At 42.7% G+C, this 18286-nt stretch overlaps 1 protein-coding gene across 1 annotated transcript in view; it reads left to right on the top strand.

Annotated features, from left to right (window-relative positions):
- Positions 1-18286, top strand: part of LOC135205155 (chordin-like protein 2) — a 47630-nt gene that overhangs the window by 15539 nt on the left and 13805 nt on the right. The window contains exons 3-5 of the mRNA XM_064235520.1: positions 2113-2209; positions 3346-3629; positions 3805-3898. Of these exons, the coding sequence (XP_064091590.1) occupies positions 2113-2209; positions 3346-3629; positions 3805-3898 (475 nt within the window). The remainder of the gene's footprint in view (positions 1-2112; positions 2210-3345; positions 3630-3804; positions 3899-18286) is intronic.

Below are 18286 nucleotides of genomic sequence, written 5' to 3'. Positions count from 1 at the left end.
AAGCAAAAATGGGAATGTTGTTACGGCACTTCAAAACAAGAAACAAAAGCTGAACACATGATTATGCTTTATAAAACATATGTTCGTAGTCCACTTGAATATTGCAATATGATATGGTACCTCCCACACTATCAAAAGGATATTGCACAAATAGAGAGTGTACAAAGGTCCTTTACAGCTAGAATAGAAAGAAGTTAAGGACCTAGACTACTGGGAAAGACTACAATCCTTAAAATTATATAGTCTAGAGGAGAAGAGAACGCTACATGATAATTCAGGCATGGAAACAGATAGAAGGAATAACAGAAAATATCTATGGAACTAAAAATATCAGAAAGAGCAAGCAGAGGTAGATTAATAGTGCCCAAAACTATACAGAGGAAAAATAAGGAAAGCACACAGGACATTAATCCACTACGCACCAGCATCGATAATGCAGCGTCTATTCAATGCGTTGCCAGCTCATCTGAGGAATATATCAGGAGTGAGCGTAGATGTGTTTTAAGAATAAGCTCGACAAATATCTAAACTGCATCCCAGACCATCCAAGATTGGAAGATGCAAAATATACCGGAAGATGTACTAGCAACTCTCTGGTAGACATTAGAGGTGCCTCACACTGAGGGACCTGGGGCAACCCGAACAAGATGTAAGGTAAGGTAAGGTAAGGCTTCTTCTCTTTCTCTCTCTCTCTCTCTCTCTCTCTCTCCATCCACAAGTTGTGCCACGTCGTTTAACCTCTCTTGCTCGTAAATCTGATTTATCTTCCTTACTATCTCTCTCTCTCTCTCTCTCTTCTCTCTCTCTCTCTCTCTCTCAGTCTGAGTCTTAACCTTGATGCAATTGTTCCTTCTCAAATTCCTGCATACTAATAATAATAATAATAATAATAATAATAATAATAATATATAATAATAATAATAATAATAATATTTCCTACACGTCATCTTCGGTTCTGGTCTAAAAAAAAAAAAAATCAGTCAATAAGGATGGCCCCCACAACACCCTCTCCCCCAAAAACTGGGCCCCCTATTGAAAACTTATCACATCCTGTTGGAGAAACCCAAGGAAAATAGTCACACTGTTTACCACAAAAGCCAATGACCTGTTTACACAGCTAGATTGGCACCCGCTTACTTCCCTCTCTCTCCCTGGCGAATCAGACGCCATGTTGGTAAGCCGGTTCTCGTGGGAGATGTTTGAGGAGAAATAATAATTAGTTCGTTATTCCGGAATATTTATGAATCCGGCAAAGTGCTTTAAAGTTATCGAAGCTATGTTTTGGTATAAACTTTAAGAATACAAAAATGAGAATCATAACAATAATTTGTCCTTTACTTTTTACACCTACTGTACTCATTTTGTAAATGATAACAATAGTTTTCACACCTAGTGTACTCATTTTGTAAACGATAACAATACTTTTCACACCTAGTGTACTCATTTTGTTAATGATAACGATACTTTTAACACCTACTGTACTCATTTTGCAAAAAAAAAAACAATATTTTTACACCTACCTACAATATTACTTTCTATTTCTACCGCTTTCGTGATAAGACGTGCTTTGTCCCTCACTCTCTGTGTGGTTCGTGGTACAATACTTTTCACACTGACTGTACCCATTTTATAACAATAATATTACTTTGTATTTCTACTGTGTAATACTTTGTACTTCTACCACTTTCGTGATAAGACATACTTTCTCCCTCTCTCTCTGTGTGGTTCGTAGTACAGTAATTTTCACACCGACTGTACCCATTTTATAACAATAATATTACTTTGTAGTTCTACTGCGTAATACTTTGTACTTCTACCACTTTCGTGATAAGACGTACTTTGTCTCTCTCTCTCTCTCTCTCTCTGGTTCATAGTACAATACTTTTAACACCGACTGTACCCATTTTATAACAATAATATTACTTTGTGTTTCTACTGTGTAATACTTTGTGCTTCCACCTCTTTCATGATAAGACGTACTTTGTCTCTCTCTCTGAGTGGTTCGTAGTACAATACTTCACACCGACTGTACTACCCATTTTAAGAGAACAATACTTTGTACTTCAACTGTACCCATTTTTGTAAAAAAAAAAAATCGTCTCTCCTTCCCAGGAGGATGACCAGCCGAACTACAAGTGCGAGAGCGAGCAGTGTCCCGACACCTGTACAGGTGAACCTGACCAGAGCGAGTGCTGTGCTATATGCTCAGGTAAGTTCCTTAATTAGATACCCAGGTAAACAGGTCACTGTGGTGGGGTGATATGTTATATCAATTCATCAATCACTGATATATCAAATTGATCCTTGATTGACCAGAAGTTGCTTCAGCCTGTCTTCCATACTTTCCCATTCATCAGAAGTTGTTTTAATCAGCTTTCTATATTTATCAGTTTGTCATTCACTGATTACAAGCTCTTTTAATCAGTTTTCTGTGGTGACATGTGTTACCAGCTTATCATTCATTGACATAAAGTTGTTTTAATCAGTCTTCTTTATTTGTTATCAATTTATCATTCCTTGATCAGAAGTTTCTAAGAGTATTCTAGATTTTCATGGCCTCTTTGTTGAGATGTGTTATCAGATGTTTCCATCAGTCTCCCGGATTTCTTGCAGCTTTACAGGCCTCATTGTGAACTGTTGCCCCATAACACCAGGCGTCATGTGACCTGCTACCCCTAATATCAGACTCCTCAGCTCTGTTCAGAAAAGTTTTCAGTGCTGGAGTTCCTGGATATCAAACGAGACCTCAGACACCAAACACCCCAATACTCTACTTCCTTCTCCTTTCCAGGTTCCAGCGATGAGACCTGATACCAAATACCCCAGCACTCTACATCTTTCCTCTTTCCAGGTTCCAGCAACGAGACCTCAGACACTAAATGCCCCAATACTCTACTTCCATCTCCTTTCCAGGTTCCAGCGATGAGACCTGATATCAAATACCCCAATACTCAACTTCCTTCCCCTTTCCAGGTTCCAGGGACGAGACCTCAGACAACAAATGCCCCAATACTCGACATCCTTCTCCTTTCCAGGTTCCAGCGACGAGACCTCAGACACCAAATACCCCAATACTCGACTTCCTTCTCCTTTCCAGGTTCCAGCAACGAGACCTCAGACACTAAATGCCCCAATACTCTACTTCCATCTCCTTTCCAGGTCCCAGCGACGAGGCTTCTGATACCTAAAGCCCCAATACTCTACTTCCTTCTCCTTTCCAGGTTCCAGCGACGAAACTTCAGACACCAAATGCCCCAATACTCTACTTCCATCTCCTTTCCAGGTTCCAGCGACGAGACTTCAGACACCAAATGCCCCAATACTCTACTTCCTTCTCCTTTCCAGGTTCCAGCGACGAGACCTCCTCAGCCATAGACGCCTCCGCCACTGCTAGCAGTGGCGAGGAGGGCGGTGGTGGTGGTTCCTCTTCCTCCTCTGCCTCCTCCTCCTCCTTCGCCTCCTCCTCGTCCTCGCCGCCCTCTTCGAGCACGTACAAAGGGCGCGCCGTTGGAGAGACCTACACCCCGAGTTCCTGCAAAGTTTCCGGGAAGCTATACAGGCATGGAGAGACCTTCTCGTCCAACTACAGCGACGCCGTCGAGGAGAAGTGTGAGCAGTGCTACTGCAACGTGAGTCTCTCTCTCTCTCTCTCTTTCTCAAAATCATCAGAACACAGTGAATGAACAGCCAAACCTGCTCCTATAGAGATAAGTGACCCCACGATGTCTCCTCTTAGGATAGAGTAAATAAGTCTTTGAAACATCCTGGTCCTTGTAACTCTCTCTCTCTCTCTCTCCCTCGCAGGACGGACTAACGCAGTGCAGGACCAAAACCTGCCCACCCATCCTCTGCTCCAACCCAATTTACACGACCCACGATTGCTGCCGAACGTGCATAGGTGAGTAGAGAATACCATTATTATTATTTTTTTTTTTTTTTTTTTTTTTTTTTTGCTCTATCACAGTCCTCCAATTCGACTGGGTGGTATTTATAGTGTGGGGTTCCGGGTTGCATCCTGCCTCCTTAGGAGTCCATCACTTTTCTTACTATGTGCGCCGTTTCTAGGATCACACCTTTTTCCTTTTATAGAGGCCTTTTCAGTGGGATCTTGGGGTTAATCGTGCCTAGTTGTTCCTATGATTATTATTCATTAGTTATTGATTATTATTTATTACTTGATTATTATTTATTATTATTATTAGTTATTAGTTATTATTTTTGTTCTAAAGGGTCCACAATAATACAAAGTGTAAAAAGTCCGTGTATAATTTTGAAGACTTTGCAGAAAGCTTTCGAACCCTTCCCTGGGTTCATCTTCAGTCCAAATCTGAAGATGAACCCAGGGAAGGGTTCGAAAGCTTTCTGTAAAGTCTTCAAAATTATACACGGACTTTTTACACTTTGTATTATTGTGGACCTTTTAGAACATTATATATACTCTCGTGATAGAGAGTTTTTCCTTATTATTATTATTATGATTATTATTCTATAAACTGTCCCTAAATGCTATAACTATTATTATTTGCCTCTTCTATTACCTCCTCCTCCTTTAACTTCTCATTATTATTATTTTATTATTATTATTATTATTATTATTATATTATTATTATTATTATTATTATTATTATTATTCAACGTCCCTTCGTATGTGACTGACTCCTTACAATAATAATAATAATATAATAATAATAATAATAATAATAATAATAATAATAATATCTGTCCTTTTACGGATCACAGTACGATACATATATAGTGTACTGTGCACAGTATACTATATATCTATGAGTCATTGTCTTTAGGGAAGTTAAAATTATACATGTAAAATGAACAAATAATCTATCCATGTATATAAATATACATATTTATATTATGTGTAGGTATCTTTTCGTGATGCTAAAAATGTACGTGTAAACAAATGTATGTATACATACACTGGAGTGTACAGTAATTTTCCCCTCAGATATGGGAGTTTTTCCCTCAGATCCCAGAATTTTTTCCCCTCAGATGTCAGAGCTTTCCACTCAGATACCATAATTTTAACCCCAGAGATCAGAATTTCCCCCTCGGATATAAGAACTCTCCCCTCAGATCTCAGAATTTTCCCTTCAGATATCAGAATTTTCCCCTCAGTACCAGAATTTTCCCCTCAGATCCCAGAATTTTCCCCTCAGATCCCATAATTTTCCCCTCAGATCCCAGAATTTTCCCCTCAGATATCAGAGCTTTCCTCTCATATCCCAGAATTTTCCCCTCAGATATCAGAGCTTTCCCCTCAGATCCCAGAATTTTCCCTTCAGATATCAGAGCTTTCCTCTCATATCCCAGAATTTTCCCCTCAGATATCAGAGCTTTCCCCTCAGATCCCAGAATTTTCCCCTCAGATATCAGAGCTTTCCTCTCATATCCCAGAATTTTCCCCTCAGATATCAGAGTTTCCCCTCAGATCCCAGAATTTCCCCCTCAGATATCAGAACTTTCCCCTCAGATACCATAATTTTCCCCTCAGATCCCATAATTTTCACCCCAGAGATCAGAATTTTCCCCTCGGATACCAGAAATTTCCCCTCAGATACCAGACTTCTCCCTTCAGATAACAGACCATCAGCTTATTATTTATATCGGAGGCTGGCCTCCCCCTCCACCCCCCCTCCTTTTTGGGGGGAAGAGATCCATCCAACTGGACTATTAATTCGGACGACGTTACAAATAGCCCGTTGGAGGTCAGTCATTTCTCTTCGCCCTTGTTCTCCTTCTTCTTCTTCTTCTTAAGAAGAAGATTCTCCTGCCTTTGATAAGGATGTCATCGGCTTGACCTTTCAAAGCAAAGAGAGAGAGAGAGAGAGAGAGAGAGAGAGAGAGAGAGAGAGTAACAAAATACCACCCCGTCCGTCACTTGCATATCTATCTATCTCTCTCTCTTAGAGTTTTTACCCTCATCGATCCCATGGGGAGGGCGCGCTGCGGGGTGGGTGGGGTTTGTTCCTCCCTCTTATGACCGTTTTGCTGACCTAGCAAACTCTCAAACAACCATATCGCCTCCCGCCCATCACCCTCCTCCCCCCCGAGGGGCCATACACACACCCAAAACCTTCCAAAACGGAGAGTCTAGACAAGTCATCCTTATGACTGGCATTCTGTATCATGAGATCTGCGGTGTATTTACTTGTCGGACCCTAAAAGATATATTCTCTCTCTCTCTCTCTCTCTCTCTCTCTCTCTCTCTTTATGGTCTTCTTAATCATAGCTGGGACCTGCAATAGTCGACTAACCACCAGGTATACCATTCACAATCTTGAGTTTAGCCCGAGGCACAACTGGAATTGTGTAGCGTTTCATCGTAAGGCTCCAGAACTGAGCTATAGCTCTCTCTCTCTCTCTCTCTCTCTCTCTCTCTATCTATCTGGCTAGGCTACAGGGATCCACGTAAGACACCTGGTAACCTCAGATACATATATATAAAAATAAAAAAGAAAAATGCAAAATCTACCTGGGATACCAGGAACCAATAGTTATTCAGCAACGGGACCAACGGCTTTAAAGACGTGACTTCCCAACCACGTTGAGAGAGATTAACTTCTATCACCATAAATACACATCTCTCACTCCTCAATGGAATGCCCCGAGAATCGAACTCGCGGCCACCAAGGTGGCATGGCCAACACCATACCGACCACGCCAACTTTTCTGATAATAATGATAATAATGATGATGATAATAATAATCTTAGTTTTCTAGTCCGTCACATACATTAGAAACAAAATCAGCGAATGACCATAGCCTTAATTGTCAATGGTTTTGACTCCGAGCTCCTAAGATATCCTGAATGGCGTGATCGGTATGGTCTTGACATGCCCCCTCGGTAGCTGCGAGTTAGATTCTCGGGCATTCCATGGAGGTGTGACAGATGTGTATTTCTGGTGATAGACGTTCACTCTCGATGTGTTTCAGAAGTCACGTAAAGCTGTTGGTCCCGTTGCTAGATAACCATACTGGTTCCATACAATGTAAAAACACCATACAAACAACCCAGCCCTGCTCACAACAAACGCGGCGTGCTAACCACACACAAACACGGACACATACATAATGGACAAATCTGGCCTTCTAGCGATAAGCTGATAACTTTCCATCGAGACCTATTGACGTAACCACCGGAGTACCTGGAACTAGGTCTTCCATAATACATCAGTCATGTCGCTGGAGTCGGGGCAGAGAGAGAGAGAGAGAGAGAGAGAGAGAGAGAGAGAGAGAGCAAATGTTCAAAAGGTCAGGTCGCCCTCACAAGAAGAAGAAGGTTAGGGTTTAAAATACGTAGGAGTTAACTGCGTTCCAGGAACTCTGGGAGAGAGAGAGAGAGAGAGAGAGGAGAGAGAGAGAGAGAGAGAGAGACTGTTCCTATCTCTAACTATTCCCTATTATGATACTTGAATAAGATCTACGTCCATCACCTACTACTATAAGAATTCATTAATCTATGACAGAGAGAGAGAGAGAGAGAGAGAGAGAGAGAGAGAGATTCTTCGGCATTTCCATCAACCCCCCCCCCCCCACCCAGGGTAACATCCATTTTAGGGACCATTCGTCCTGACACGTAAGCAAGCCCCAACCCGTCTTAAATTTCGTCTCTTAGCCCACGCAGAGCATATATATACGAGGGCATCCCAACTTGAGATCATCCATTATCCTTATATATATACATATAAATAAAAACATTATATATATATATATATATATATATATATATATATAATATATATATATATACATATATATATATATATATATATATATATATATATGATATATAATATATATATTATATACAATTGAAAAACACCATCAGGGAAGCGCATCTATATATCAGTAAGGACGCCAAGGCCAAAGCCGAAACAGCATTTTGTACAACTTTATTGGGACATGTTTCGAGTTATCAACCTACAAAATTAAATGATGGCATTATAATTCTTGCAATCAAGCTCACAATAATAAATGACACGTATAAAATTACAAGAGTACGTTAAAAGATAGCTAATACATTAAAACATTTAAAAATGGCTAAATGAAAAACAATGAGTAGATAAAATAAAATAAAGCAGAATGGAAATTTAAGTTACAAAAACGTATGGTACAAAAGAACAGTAAATACACAAAGTCGATATACAAACCAGCAAGATGCAGACTAAAACCACAGAAGGGAGGTCACAGTTACATCATTTTCTATTATATATATATATATATATATATATATATATATATATATATATATATGTATATATATATATATATATATATATATAATATATATATATATTATATATATACGTTTCTCTTGCTGAAATCAATATGGGGAAAATTGGAAATTAAAAATGAAAAAATAAAATGTTTTGCAGGATATCTCAGGTCAAAGCACCCACACATCAGGTGTGAGCCCTTCTGGGGGTCTAGCGGAATCCCAGAAGTTCTCCGAGAAGTCTGGATCCTACTAGAATCCTAGGGGGTTAGGGGGGGCTCCCAGGAATGCCCCGGGTCCTCTTAGAGTCCTATGATACTGACTGTTGCCTTTTATCAAGACAAAAATAAATTGCTGGGCGTTTTGGTCAATGTGTCCACATATTTTACTTGCGAGTCCTTCTGGGGTCCTACGGGCGGTCTGAGGAGTGCTCCTGGTACTCTTGAGTCCTATGGCGTGTTTAAGCGTCCTTTGAAGCCCCCTCACAATCTTTTGGAATACTTCAAGTACTTATTTTACGGAATCCTCAGAGATTCTGCAAGAACTCTGGGATTCGACGAAGTCCTGTGGAGCCTGTGAGGTTCTCTGGGCTCCTCGTAAGTCCTCCAAATATTCTGGCTTCCTTTGAGGTCCTGCAGAATCCTAAGGGGTCCTGTGGTATCTATGAGGCTTTCAGGAACCCTCCATGTACTCTGGCGTGCTTCGGGATTCCAAGGATACAAGAGTAAGGTATATCTGTTCCTCAGATCCTCACAGATCCTCTGGGAGTCCTCTAAATAACCACGGGGCTATAAGGAGCAAGAAGGTTGTCCTGCGTAAACAGCTAGTGCTCCTTTGAGTACTTCAAGATACTATAGGTATAGGTATCCTTGGATGAGAGACGCAATCCTTCGTATACTCCAGTTCCTACCACCTCCAAGGGGTTCGGCATCCCGCCACCCCCTCTAGCTATCCTGTGCCGTCTTCCTTCCCCCCTGCCCCCCACCCCCTACACTTCCTTCACGGGGCCCCTCTCTCGTGGATCTATGGATGAGGTGGAAGAAGAAAGCTCCTGCCAAAGGCTACCCCTTCGGAAGATTTAATCTTGAGACACGAAAATCATTTATAACTGTCCATTGCTTTTTCTCCTGACGGCCGTCGAGGAGGAGGAGGTGAGGAGGAGGGAGGAGGAGGAGGAGGAGGAGGGAGGAGGAGGAGGAGGAGGAGAAGGAGTTAGCGTGATCATCTCTGCCGGATGAAAGGAATTACCATTAGCCTAGTTTATGATCTGCTAAAGGGCCTCTGATGGATTCGGTGACATGAACTTGTTTTTTTTACTCTCTCTCTCTGTCTCTCTCTTTCTGTCTCTCCCCTCGTAGGCCTACGCGAGGTTGGGTGGGCGGGTAGACCCCTTCCCCAACTCCTAGAGGGTAGACCAGCCAGCCCCTCCCCCCAAACAAACTGATTCAGCAGGTCTTTTTTTTTTTTTTTTTAGGAGCCGATGATAGTGTTTGCGTGTGGCAGGAAATTCGCATGGGCATTTTCCGGGCCAATTTTTTACCTCCTAATTTCGCATCACGTCGGCGAAAACAGGATTTCTCCGTAGGCCTACGAGATCGGGGAGGGGAAAATGGGGGGGGAAAAATGGGGGGGGGGGGGGGGGGGGGGGGGGGCGGCGCCCTTAGAATGGACTTTACGTTCTGAGGAGAAGCTAACAATGATGGTGTTTGCTTGTCGCGGGAGGAGAATCGCCATAGGGGGCCTTTCGCTTTTCTTCCTTTTTTATTCATTTCTATTTTTTTTCTTTTTTATTCCTCTTTCATTTCGTCTTCCCCCTACCCAACCCCACACACACACCCCCTCCCCCTCCCTGCCCCTCCCCCCCTCTCTCGCGTCACGTCAAAATAAAGGTATAAAGTTACGGAGCCCCAACGGACAAATAGAAAGTCTGATGATAGGGTGCTCTCTCTCCCTCTCTCTCTCCCAAAAAGATCTTCTTCTCTCTCTCTCTCGTCTCTCTCTCTCTCCCTTAAACCACAGGCTCATTTCGTCTTCTAATTCACCTTATTTTCAATACCATCTCTTCTCTCTCTCTCTCTCTCTCTCTCTCTCTAATGACTTCTGTTTCTTTTTCTGTTTCTTCTTATCCTTCCGATACGCAACTCTACGTCACTTTCTATTGTTCCCACAAATGGATTTTGCAATTTTCCCATTTTGAAGTTTTTTCCCCATTTTGGGTTTTTCCCACTTTGGGGTTTTTTTTCCTCATTTTGGGTTTTCTTCCCATTTTGGGAATTTTTCTCATATTGGGGTTTTTTCCCATTATGGTTTTTTTTTTACCAATTTCGGGTTTTCCCCATTTTGGGATTTTTTCCCATTTGGGAGTTCTTTCCCAATATGGGTTTTTTCCCATTTCCGTGGTTTTTTCCCATTTTGGAGTTTTTTTTTTCATTTTTGGGGTTTTTGCCTCATTTTCGGTTTTCTTCCCATTTTGGGGTTTTCCCCATTTTTGGGTTTTTTCCATTTTGGGCGTTTTCCCATTTGGGTTTTTTTCCCTATTTTGGGGTTTTCCAATTTTGGAGTTTTTTTTTTCCCATTTCGGGGCTTTTTCCCATTTTCGGGTTTCCCCCCCTCGCCCGCCCCCCTTCGTCATCTATCTTCTTTGAATGGGTTTTTTCTCATGACAGTTGTTTTTTGGGCCTGTTATTTATTTATTTATTTATTTATTTATTTATTTATTGAATTTCGTTAGTAATTGATTTCCTGAAGCGATAAGAGTGGCTGCTATAGCCGTGGAGTTTATTATTCTTATTATCATTACATATATATATATATATATATATATATATATATATATATATATATATATATATATATATATTATGTATATATATATATATATATATATATATATAGATATATATTATATATATATATATATTATATACGTATACAGAGGGACTACATAACGCTGAAGCAAGCACCCAAGCAGAACAATACAAACCCCAAGGCGAAAACCCAGAGTATTTAAAGTATTTAAACACCATAACTAACGAACACCACCACCAATAAACCAGCATCGACAGCCTGTAGTAGCTTCCGAGAGTGGCGTGGCGATCTCGAGAGTTAATCTCCCGAGCAGGGGTAATATTGGGATCTCGAGAATTAATCGCTGGAGATTTAATCTCCATGAGGTCACTCGTAGCAGGATGAATATAGGATCCTCTGTAAATCCTGAGTCGCAGGAGGCAGCTATAGGATCACACGACGATGGATAATGCAGTGAGGTCCTCTCTCTCTCTCTCTCTCTCTCTCTCACTCTCTCAATCTCTCACTGTTTCTAAATATATATATTCTCTCTCTCTCTCTCTCTCTCTCTCTCTCTCTCTCATTTTCATTCACAGCGTGGGCGTATACAAACTCTACCCTGTTAATACTGAATAATTTATTCCACCTCTCTCTCTCTCTCTCTCTCTCTCTCCTCATTATTCAGAGTTGGGTTCCGTGCCAGCTGGCTGGCAACCCCCCCTTACCCTACCCCCCAAAACACACACACCCTCAACCCTCCCCCCTACCCCCTAACACCTCCGCGCTCACCAAAACAAATTGTTTTGGGAGTCAATACCCCGTGAGAGCTTGCTTTGAATGGATGGGGGGGAGGGGGGGGGGAGGGGGGTGGGCTTTTGTGAATGAACTTGACTTGTAGCAAACGATTGCCTTTCTCTCTCTCTCTCTCTCTCTCTCTCTCTCTCTCTCCTTACATACATATATTTTCTATCGTTACACAAACATAGATACAGTATACTCTCTTTCTCTCTCTCTGTGCATATATACATATATTTCTATCGTTACACATACGTAGATATATACTATCTCTCTCTCTCTCTCTCTCCTGTCCTCACACCCACCTACGCACAAGACCTAAAAGCTATACTACTGATACCAAGTGGCAGCTTAAAGCCGACCAACACTTGGTAGCATAAACCACCTAAATCTGCCTCTGTCCAGATACCTACGAAACCTCACACCTACAAAAAAATCTACACAACTCCTCCACAAAATTCAACGCCGATATTTTTGTCCACGCATTGGCCTAGGGCCAGCGGAGCGGATGAAACGACTGGATTTCGGACGCAATCCGGATACGTGTAAGGAAACGCGAATATTATCCGGCGTGGGAGGGAAGAAGGGAGGGATGGCCGGTCCCCCACCAATTGCTTTGGAGTTTTAAGTTTGTTTGTTTGTGTGTGTGTTTGTGTGTGTGTGTGGGTGAAAAAACACAATGTCTTCTTGGTTATTTTAATTCTTTGGTCTTTATTTTCCATTTTATAAATCCGAAAGTATCAATATATACAGTTTTTTTAACTGACTTCACAGAAAACTAAGGAGAGATCTGAGCATACAGTTAAGTAACTGTTACTAACAAACGTTGAATGACTGAACAGACAGGTGTATAAATATCTTTAACTGACTGTACTGAAAACAAAACGGAACTCTGAGATTAAAGTTAAATGTTAATATCAACTGGTATAAAATTAACTGATAGTTGTTAGTAACATCTTGATCTGACTGCACTGAATACTATACAATTGGTGATTGAATTAACTGAGTAGATAGAACAAACCTCCAACTGAAATTGAGTTGATTTCAACTGGTAGCTGTTAACAACATATTCAACTGATTGTACTGAGCACTAAAATTGGCGAGTGAAATAACTGATCTGAAGAAATAAACCTTCAACTGAAATCAAGTAGATTTCAACTGTTAGTTGTAAATAACACATTCAACTGACTGTACTGAAAATGGAAACGAAGAGTGAATAGTCCAACAGAAGTTCGAATCCTCTTTAACTAGATTGACTGACACAGCCGGATCCCAGCTGTCAAAGGTGTATGGCAGCTTTAATAGCCATTGTTGCATATTGTCTTTAACTGAGTCAGTATTACCGCCTTCAACTGACAATACAGCATATAGGCTTTAATAGTGAAGAGGATCTCTCTCTCTCTCTCTCTCTCTCTCTCTCTCATTTTTGTCTGTCCCTGACAAATTGTGGAGAGATGTGGTTGATAAATCTCTGGCTCCTCCTCTGGTCCGATCTCTCTCTCTCTCTCTCTCTCTCTGACAGGGATATTGGCTCATTCATTCAGGGATCTCTATCTGTATTTATATCTATATATACCATTTCGTTTCTTTCAAGCTCGGGAGAATCTCACTACAACTCTCTCTCTCTCTCTCTCTCTCTCTCTCTCTCTCTCTCTCTCTCTCTCTCCGGAGCCATATGCTTCAACAGACCCATAAAATGGACCCATAAGCCAAACCTCAGTTGGCCTCTAAAGGACAATAAACACCCGAAAATGTAAGATTCGTAAGTGAAGACGTCAAAATCAGCAGAGGTCTTCGCCACACTTGTAAACATCTCCTGAGGATCTTCTCGTTTTGAATAAAATCTCCTGAAGATCTTCTCCTTTTGCATAAAATCTCCTGAAGATCTTCTCCTTTTGCATAAAATCTCCTGGGGATCTTCTCCTTTTGCATAAAATCTCCTGAGGATCTTCTCCTCCTTTTGCATAAAATCTCCTAAAGATCTCCTACTTTAGCATAAAATCTCCTGAAGATCTTCTCCTTTTGCATAAAATCTCCTAAAGATCTTCTTCTTTTGCATAAAATCTCCTGAGGATCTTCTCCTCCTTTTGCATAAAATCTCCCGAGGATCTTCTCCTTCTTGTAAAATGACCAGAGGTCATTCCCACACGTAAAAATCTCCAGGGATCATCCCCCACACTTGTAAACCTCCAGGTATCATCCCCCCACTTGTTAAAACTCTCAGGGAGCATCCCCCACTGTATAAAAACTCTCCAGGGACATCCACCACTTGTAAAAATCTCCATCTCAAAATGGGATCATCCCCCCCACTGGGTGTAAAAAACTCTCCAGGGATCATCCCCCACTTTAAAAAATCCTCCAGTCAGGTCATCCCCCACTTGTAAAAATCTCCAGGGATCATCCACACTTGTAAAAACTTCTCAGGGATAATCCCAAACTTGTAAATAAAAATCTCTCCAGGGATCATCCCCCCCTTGTTAAAAATCTCCGAGATCATCCCCCACTTGTAAAACTCTCCAGGGCTAATCCCACACCTTGTAAACTCTCCGGGATCATCCCCCACTTGGTAAAACTCTCCAGGGATCATTCCCAAACACTTGTAAAAAATCCTCCAGGGATCATCCCCCACTTGAAAACTCTCCAGGGATCATCCACACTTTGTAAAAATCTCCAGGGATCATCCCCCCACTTGGTTAAAACTCTCAGGAATTCATCCCCACTGTTGTAAAACTCTCCAGGGATCATCCCCCAATACTTGTAAAAAATCTCTACAGGGATCATCCCCATTGTAAAAAAACTCTCCATGGATCATCCCACACTTGTAAAACTCGCCAGGGATCATCCCCCACTTGTAAACTCTTCAGGGATCATCCCCCACTTGTTAAAACTCTCCAGGATGATAATCCCCACACTTGTAAAAATTCCAGGTGATAATCCCCCACTTTGTAAAACTCTCCAGGGATCATCCCACACTTGTAAAAACTTCTTCCAGGGATCCATCCCCAAACTTTAAAACACTCTCAGGGATCATCCCCCACTTGCGGGTTAAAAACTTCTCCAAGGGATCATCCCCCAACTACCACTTGTTAAAACTCTCAAGGGATCATCCCAACTTGTAAAAAAACTTCTCCAGGGATCATCCCCCACTTGGTAGTAAAAAATTCTCCGGGATCATTCCCCCATTGTATAAAACTCTCCAGGGATATCATCCCACACTTGTAAAACTCCTCCAGGGATCACCCACCACTGTCAAAAATCTCCAGGGATCATCCCCCACCCACTTGTACCCACTTGTATAAAAACGTCCCAGGGATCATCCCACACTTGTAAAAAATCCCAGGGATCATTCCCCCACTTGTAAAAACTCTCCATGGGATCATTCCCACACTTGTAAAACTCTCCAGGGATCCCATCCACACTTGTAAAACCTCTCCATGGATCATCCCACCTGTAAAACTCCAGGGATCATCCCCACACTTGTAAAAACTCGCCAGGGATCATCCCCCACTTGTAAAACTCTCAGGGATCATCCCACACTTGTAAAAATCTCCATGGGATATCCACCACTTGTTAAAACTCTCCAGGGATATCCCCCACTGTAAAAACTCTCCAGGGTCATCCCCCACTTGTTAAAAAAACTCAAGGGATTCATCCCCAACTTGTAAAAATCTCCGGAGGTCATCATTCCACTTGTAAAAAACCCAGGGAGGATCATCCCAAACTTGTAAAAAATCTCCAGGGATCCATACCAACTTGTAAACTCTCAGGGATCATCCCTCCACTTGTACAAAACCTCTCCAAGGGATCCCCACCCCCTACTCTCCAGGATCATCCCCCAAAACCCTGGAAAACTCTCCAGGGATCATCCAAAACAAAACCCCCTTGTTTAAAACTCTCCAGGATCATCCCCCACTTGTAAAACTCTCCAGGGACATCCAAAAACTTGTAAAACCTCCAGGGATCAATCAAAACTGTAAACCTCTCCAGGGATCATCCAAAACTGTAAACAAAAATCTCCAGGGATCATCCACTTGTAAAAAACCTCTCCGTGGATCATCCCCCACTTGTAAAACTCTCCAGGGAAATCATCCCACCCCACTTGTAAAAAAAACTCTCCAGGGATCATCCCAAACCCACTTGGTATCTCTTAGATCATCCCCCACTTGTAAAACTCTCCAGGGATCATCCCCACACTTGTAAAAATCTCTCCAGGATCATCCCCCACTTGTAAAACTCTCCAGGGATCATCCCCACTTGTAAAACTCTCCAGGGATCTCCCCCACTTGTAAAACTCATCCCCCACCTTGTAAAAATATCATCCCCCACTTGTAAAACATCTCCCCAGGGATCATCCCACTTGTAAAACTCTCCAGGGATCATCCCACTTGTAAACTCTCCAGGGATCATCCCCACTTGTAAAAACTCTCCAGGGATCATCCCCCACTTGTAAAACTCTCCAGGGATCATCCCCCACTTGTAAAAACTCTCCAGGGATCATCCCCCACTTGTAAAACTCTCCCCCAGGGATCATCCCCCACTTGGGTAAAAACTCTCCAGGGATCATCCCCCACCCCCCCCTTGTAAAACTCTCAGGGATCATCCAAAACTTGTAAAACTCTCCAGGGATCATCCGGGCCACTTGTAAAACCCTCGGGATCTCCCCAGAGGGATCATCCAAAACTTGTAAAACTCTCAGGGATCAAGGCCAAAACTTGTAAAACTCTCCAGGATCATCCCCCAAAACTTGTAAAACTCTCCAGGGCCTCATCCCCCAAAACTTGTAAACTCTCCAGGGATCATCCCCCAAAAAACCTTGTAAAACTCTCCCGGGATCATCCCCCCACTTGTAAAAACCTCTCCAGGGATCATCCCACACTTCTAAAAAATCTCCAGGGATCATCCCCCCACTTTGTACAACTCTCCAGGATCATCCCACACTTGTAAAACTCTCCAGTCATCCCAAACTTGTAAAACTCTCCGGATCATCCCTCCAACGTGTAAAAACTCTCCAAGGACATCCCCCACTTGTAAAACTCTCCCAGGGATCATCCCAACTTGTAAAACTCTTCCAGGGATCATCCCCCACTTGTAACTCTCCAGGGATCATCCCCCACCAGTGTAAAACTCTCCAGGATCATCCCCCACTTGGAAAACTCTCCAGGGATCATCCACACTTGTAACAATCTCCAGTGATCATCCCCCACTTGTAAAACATCCAGGATCATCCCCCCCCGTGGTAAAACCTCCAGGGATCATCCCCACTTGCTAAAATCTTCCAGGGACATCCCCCCCTTGTAAAACTTCTCCAGGGATACATCCCCCACTTGTAAAAATCTCCAGGGATCATCCCCCACTTGTTAAAAATCTCCAGGGATCATCCCCCACTTGTCAAAAAATCTCCAGGATTCATCCCCACTTGTAAAAATCTCCGGGATCATTTCCCCCACTTGGTAAAAATTCTCCAGGGATCATCCCCACTTGTAAAAATCTCCAGGGATCATCCCCCACTTGTAAAAATCTCCCCAGGGATCCAGGGCACTTGGGTCCCCCACTTGTTAAAAAACCTCTCCACTGGATCATACCCCCACAATAAATTGTAAAAATCTCCAGGGATATCCCCATTGTAAAAACCCCCACTACATCTCCAGGGATCATCCCCCCACTTGTAAAAAGGACCTGAGGTCATCCTCCTCAACGTGCCAGAATTATAAGAAGCCATCCCCAAACGTGTCAAAATCACCAGGTGTCATCTGCCAAGGGCACCCTCTCTTGACATATTCAAGTGGATATGTTGGGCAGCCCCTACCCACCTCTCGCCCCCGGGACCCCTCATGATACCTATGCTACCATCCCCCCCCCCCTCTCCACCCCCCAACAACCCCAATTGAACAATAGGGACAAAACGACGTCGACAGCACCAATGCATTAAAGGGCCCACCAGAAAGGAGGGGGGTCACACCAAGTCCCTGTTTTACGACCCATTCTCCCGGGCAACGTGGGGGTGGGGGCGGGGTCCGGCAGGGAGGGGGCACGTAGTAACTGCCCATCGTTAAGTATGACATCAATACGGCGTTATAGATGCCGTAAAGACTCGGCTTTGACCAGGCTGTTGGTTGGTTTTCTTCAGACGCTGCCGTTGTCTTCTTCCTGAGGGGGAGGAATTCGAGACTCGGCTCGAATAACATATAGGTACACGATACGAGATTCGGATTCTTTTCCCCGAGAGGAATTCGAGACTCAGCTTACAAGAAAGGGGCCCTTAGACGATACGAGATTCGGACTCTTTTCCCCGAGAGGAATTCGAGATCAGCTTGAGAAAAAGGGACCTTACACGATACGAGATTCGGACTCTTTTTCCCCGAGAGGGATTCGAGACTCAGCTTGAGGAAAAACGGCCGTTACACGATACGGGATTCGGACTCTTTTTCCCAAGAGCAATCCGAGACTCAGCTTGAAGGAATTCCACACGAT

This window comes from Macrobrachium nipponense, chromosome 48 (assembly GCF_015104395.2).
Source record: "Macrobrachium nipponense isolate FS-2020 chromosome 48, ASM1510439v2, whole genome shotgun sequence".
Taxonomy (NCBI): Eukaryota; Metazoa; Arthropoda; class Malacostraca; order Decapoda; family Palaemonidae; genus Macrobrachium; species Macrobrachium nipponense.
This window is presented reverse-complemented; position numbering and strand designations above follow the sequence as displayed.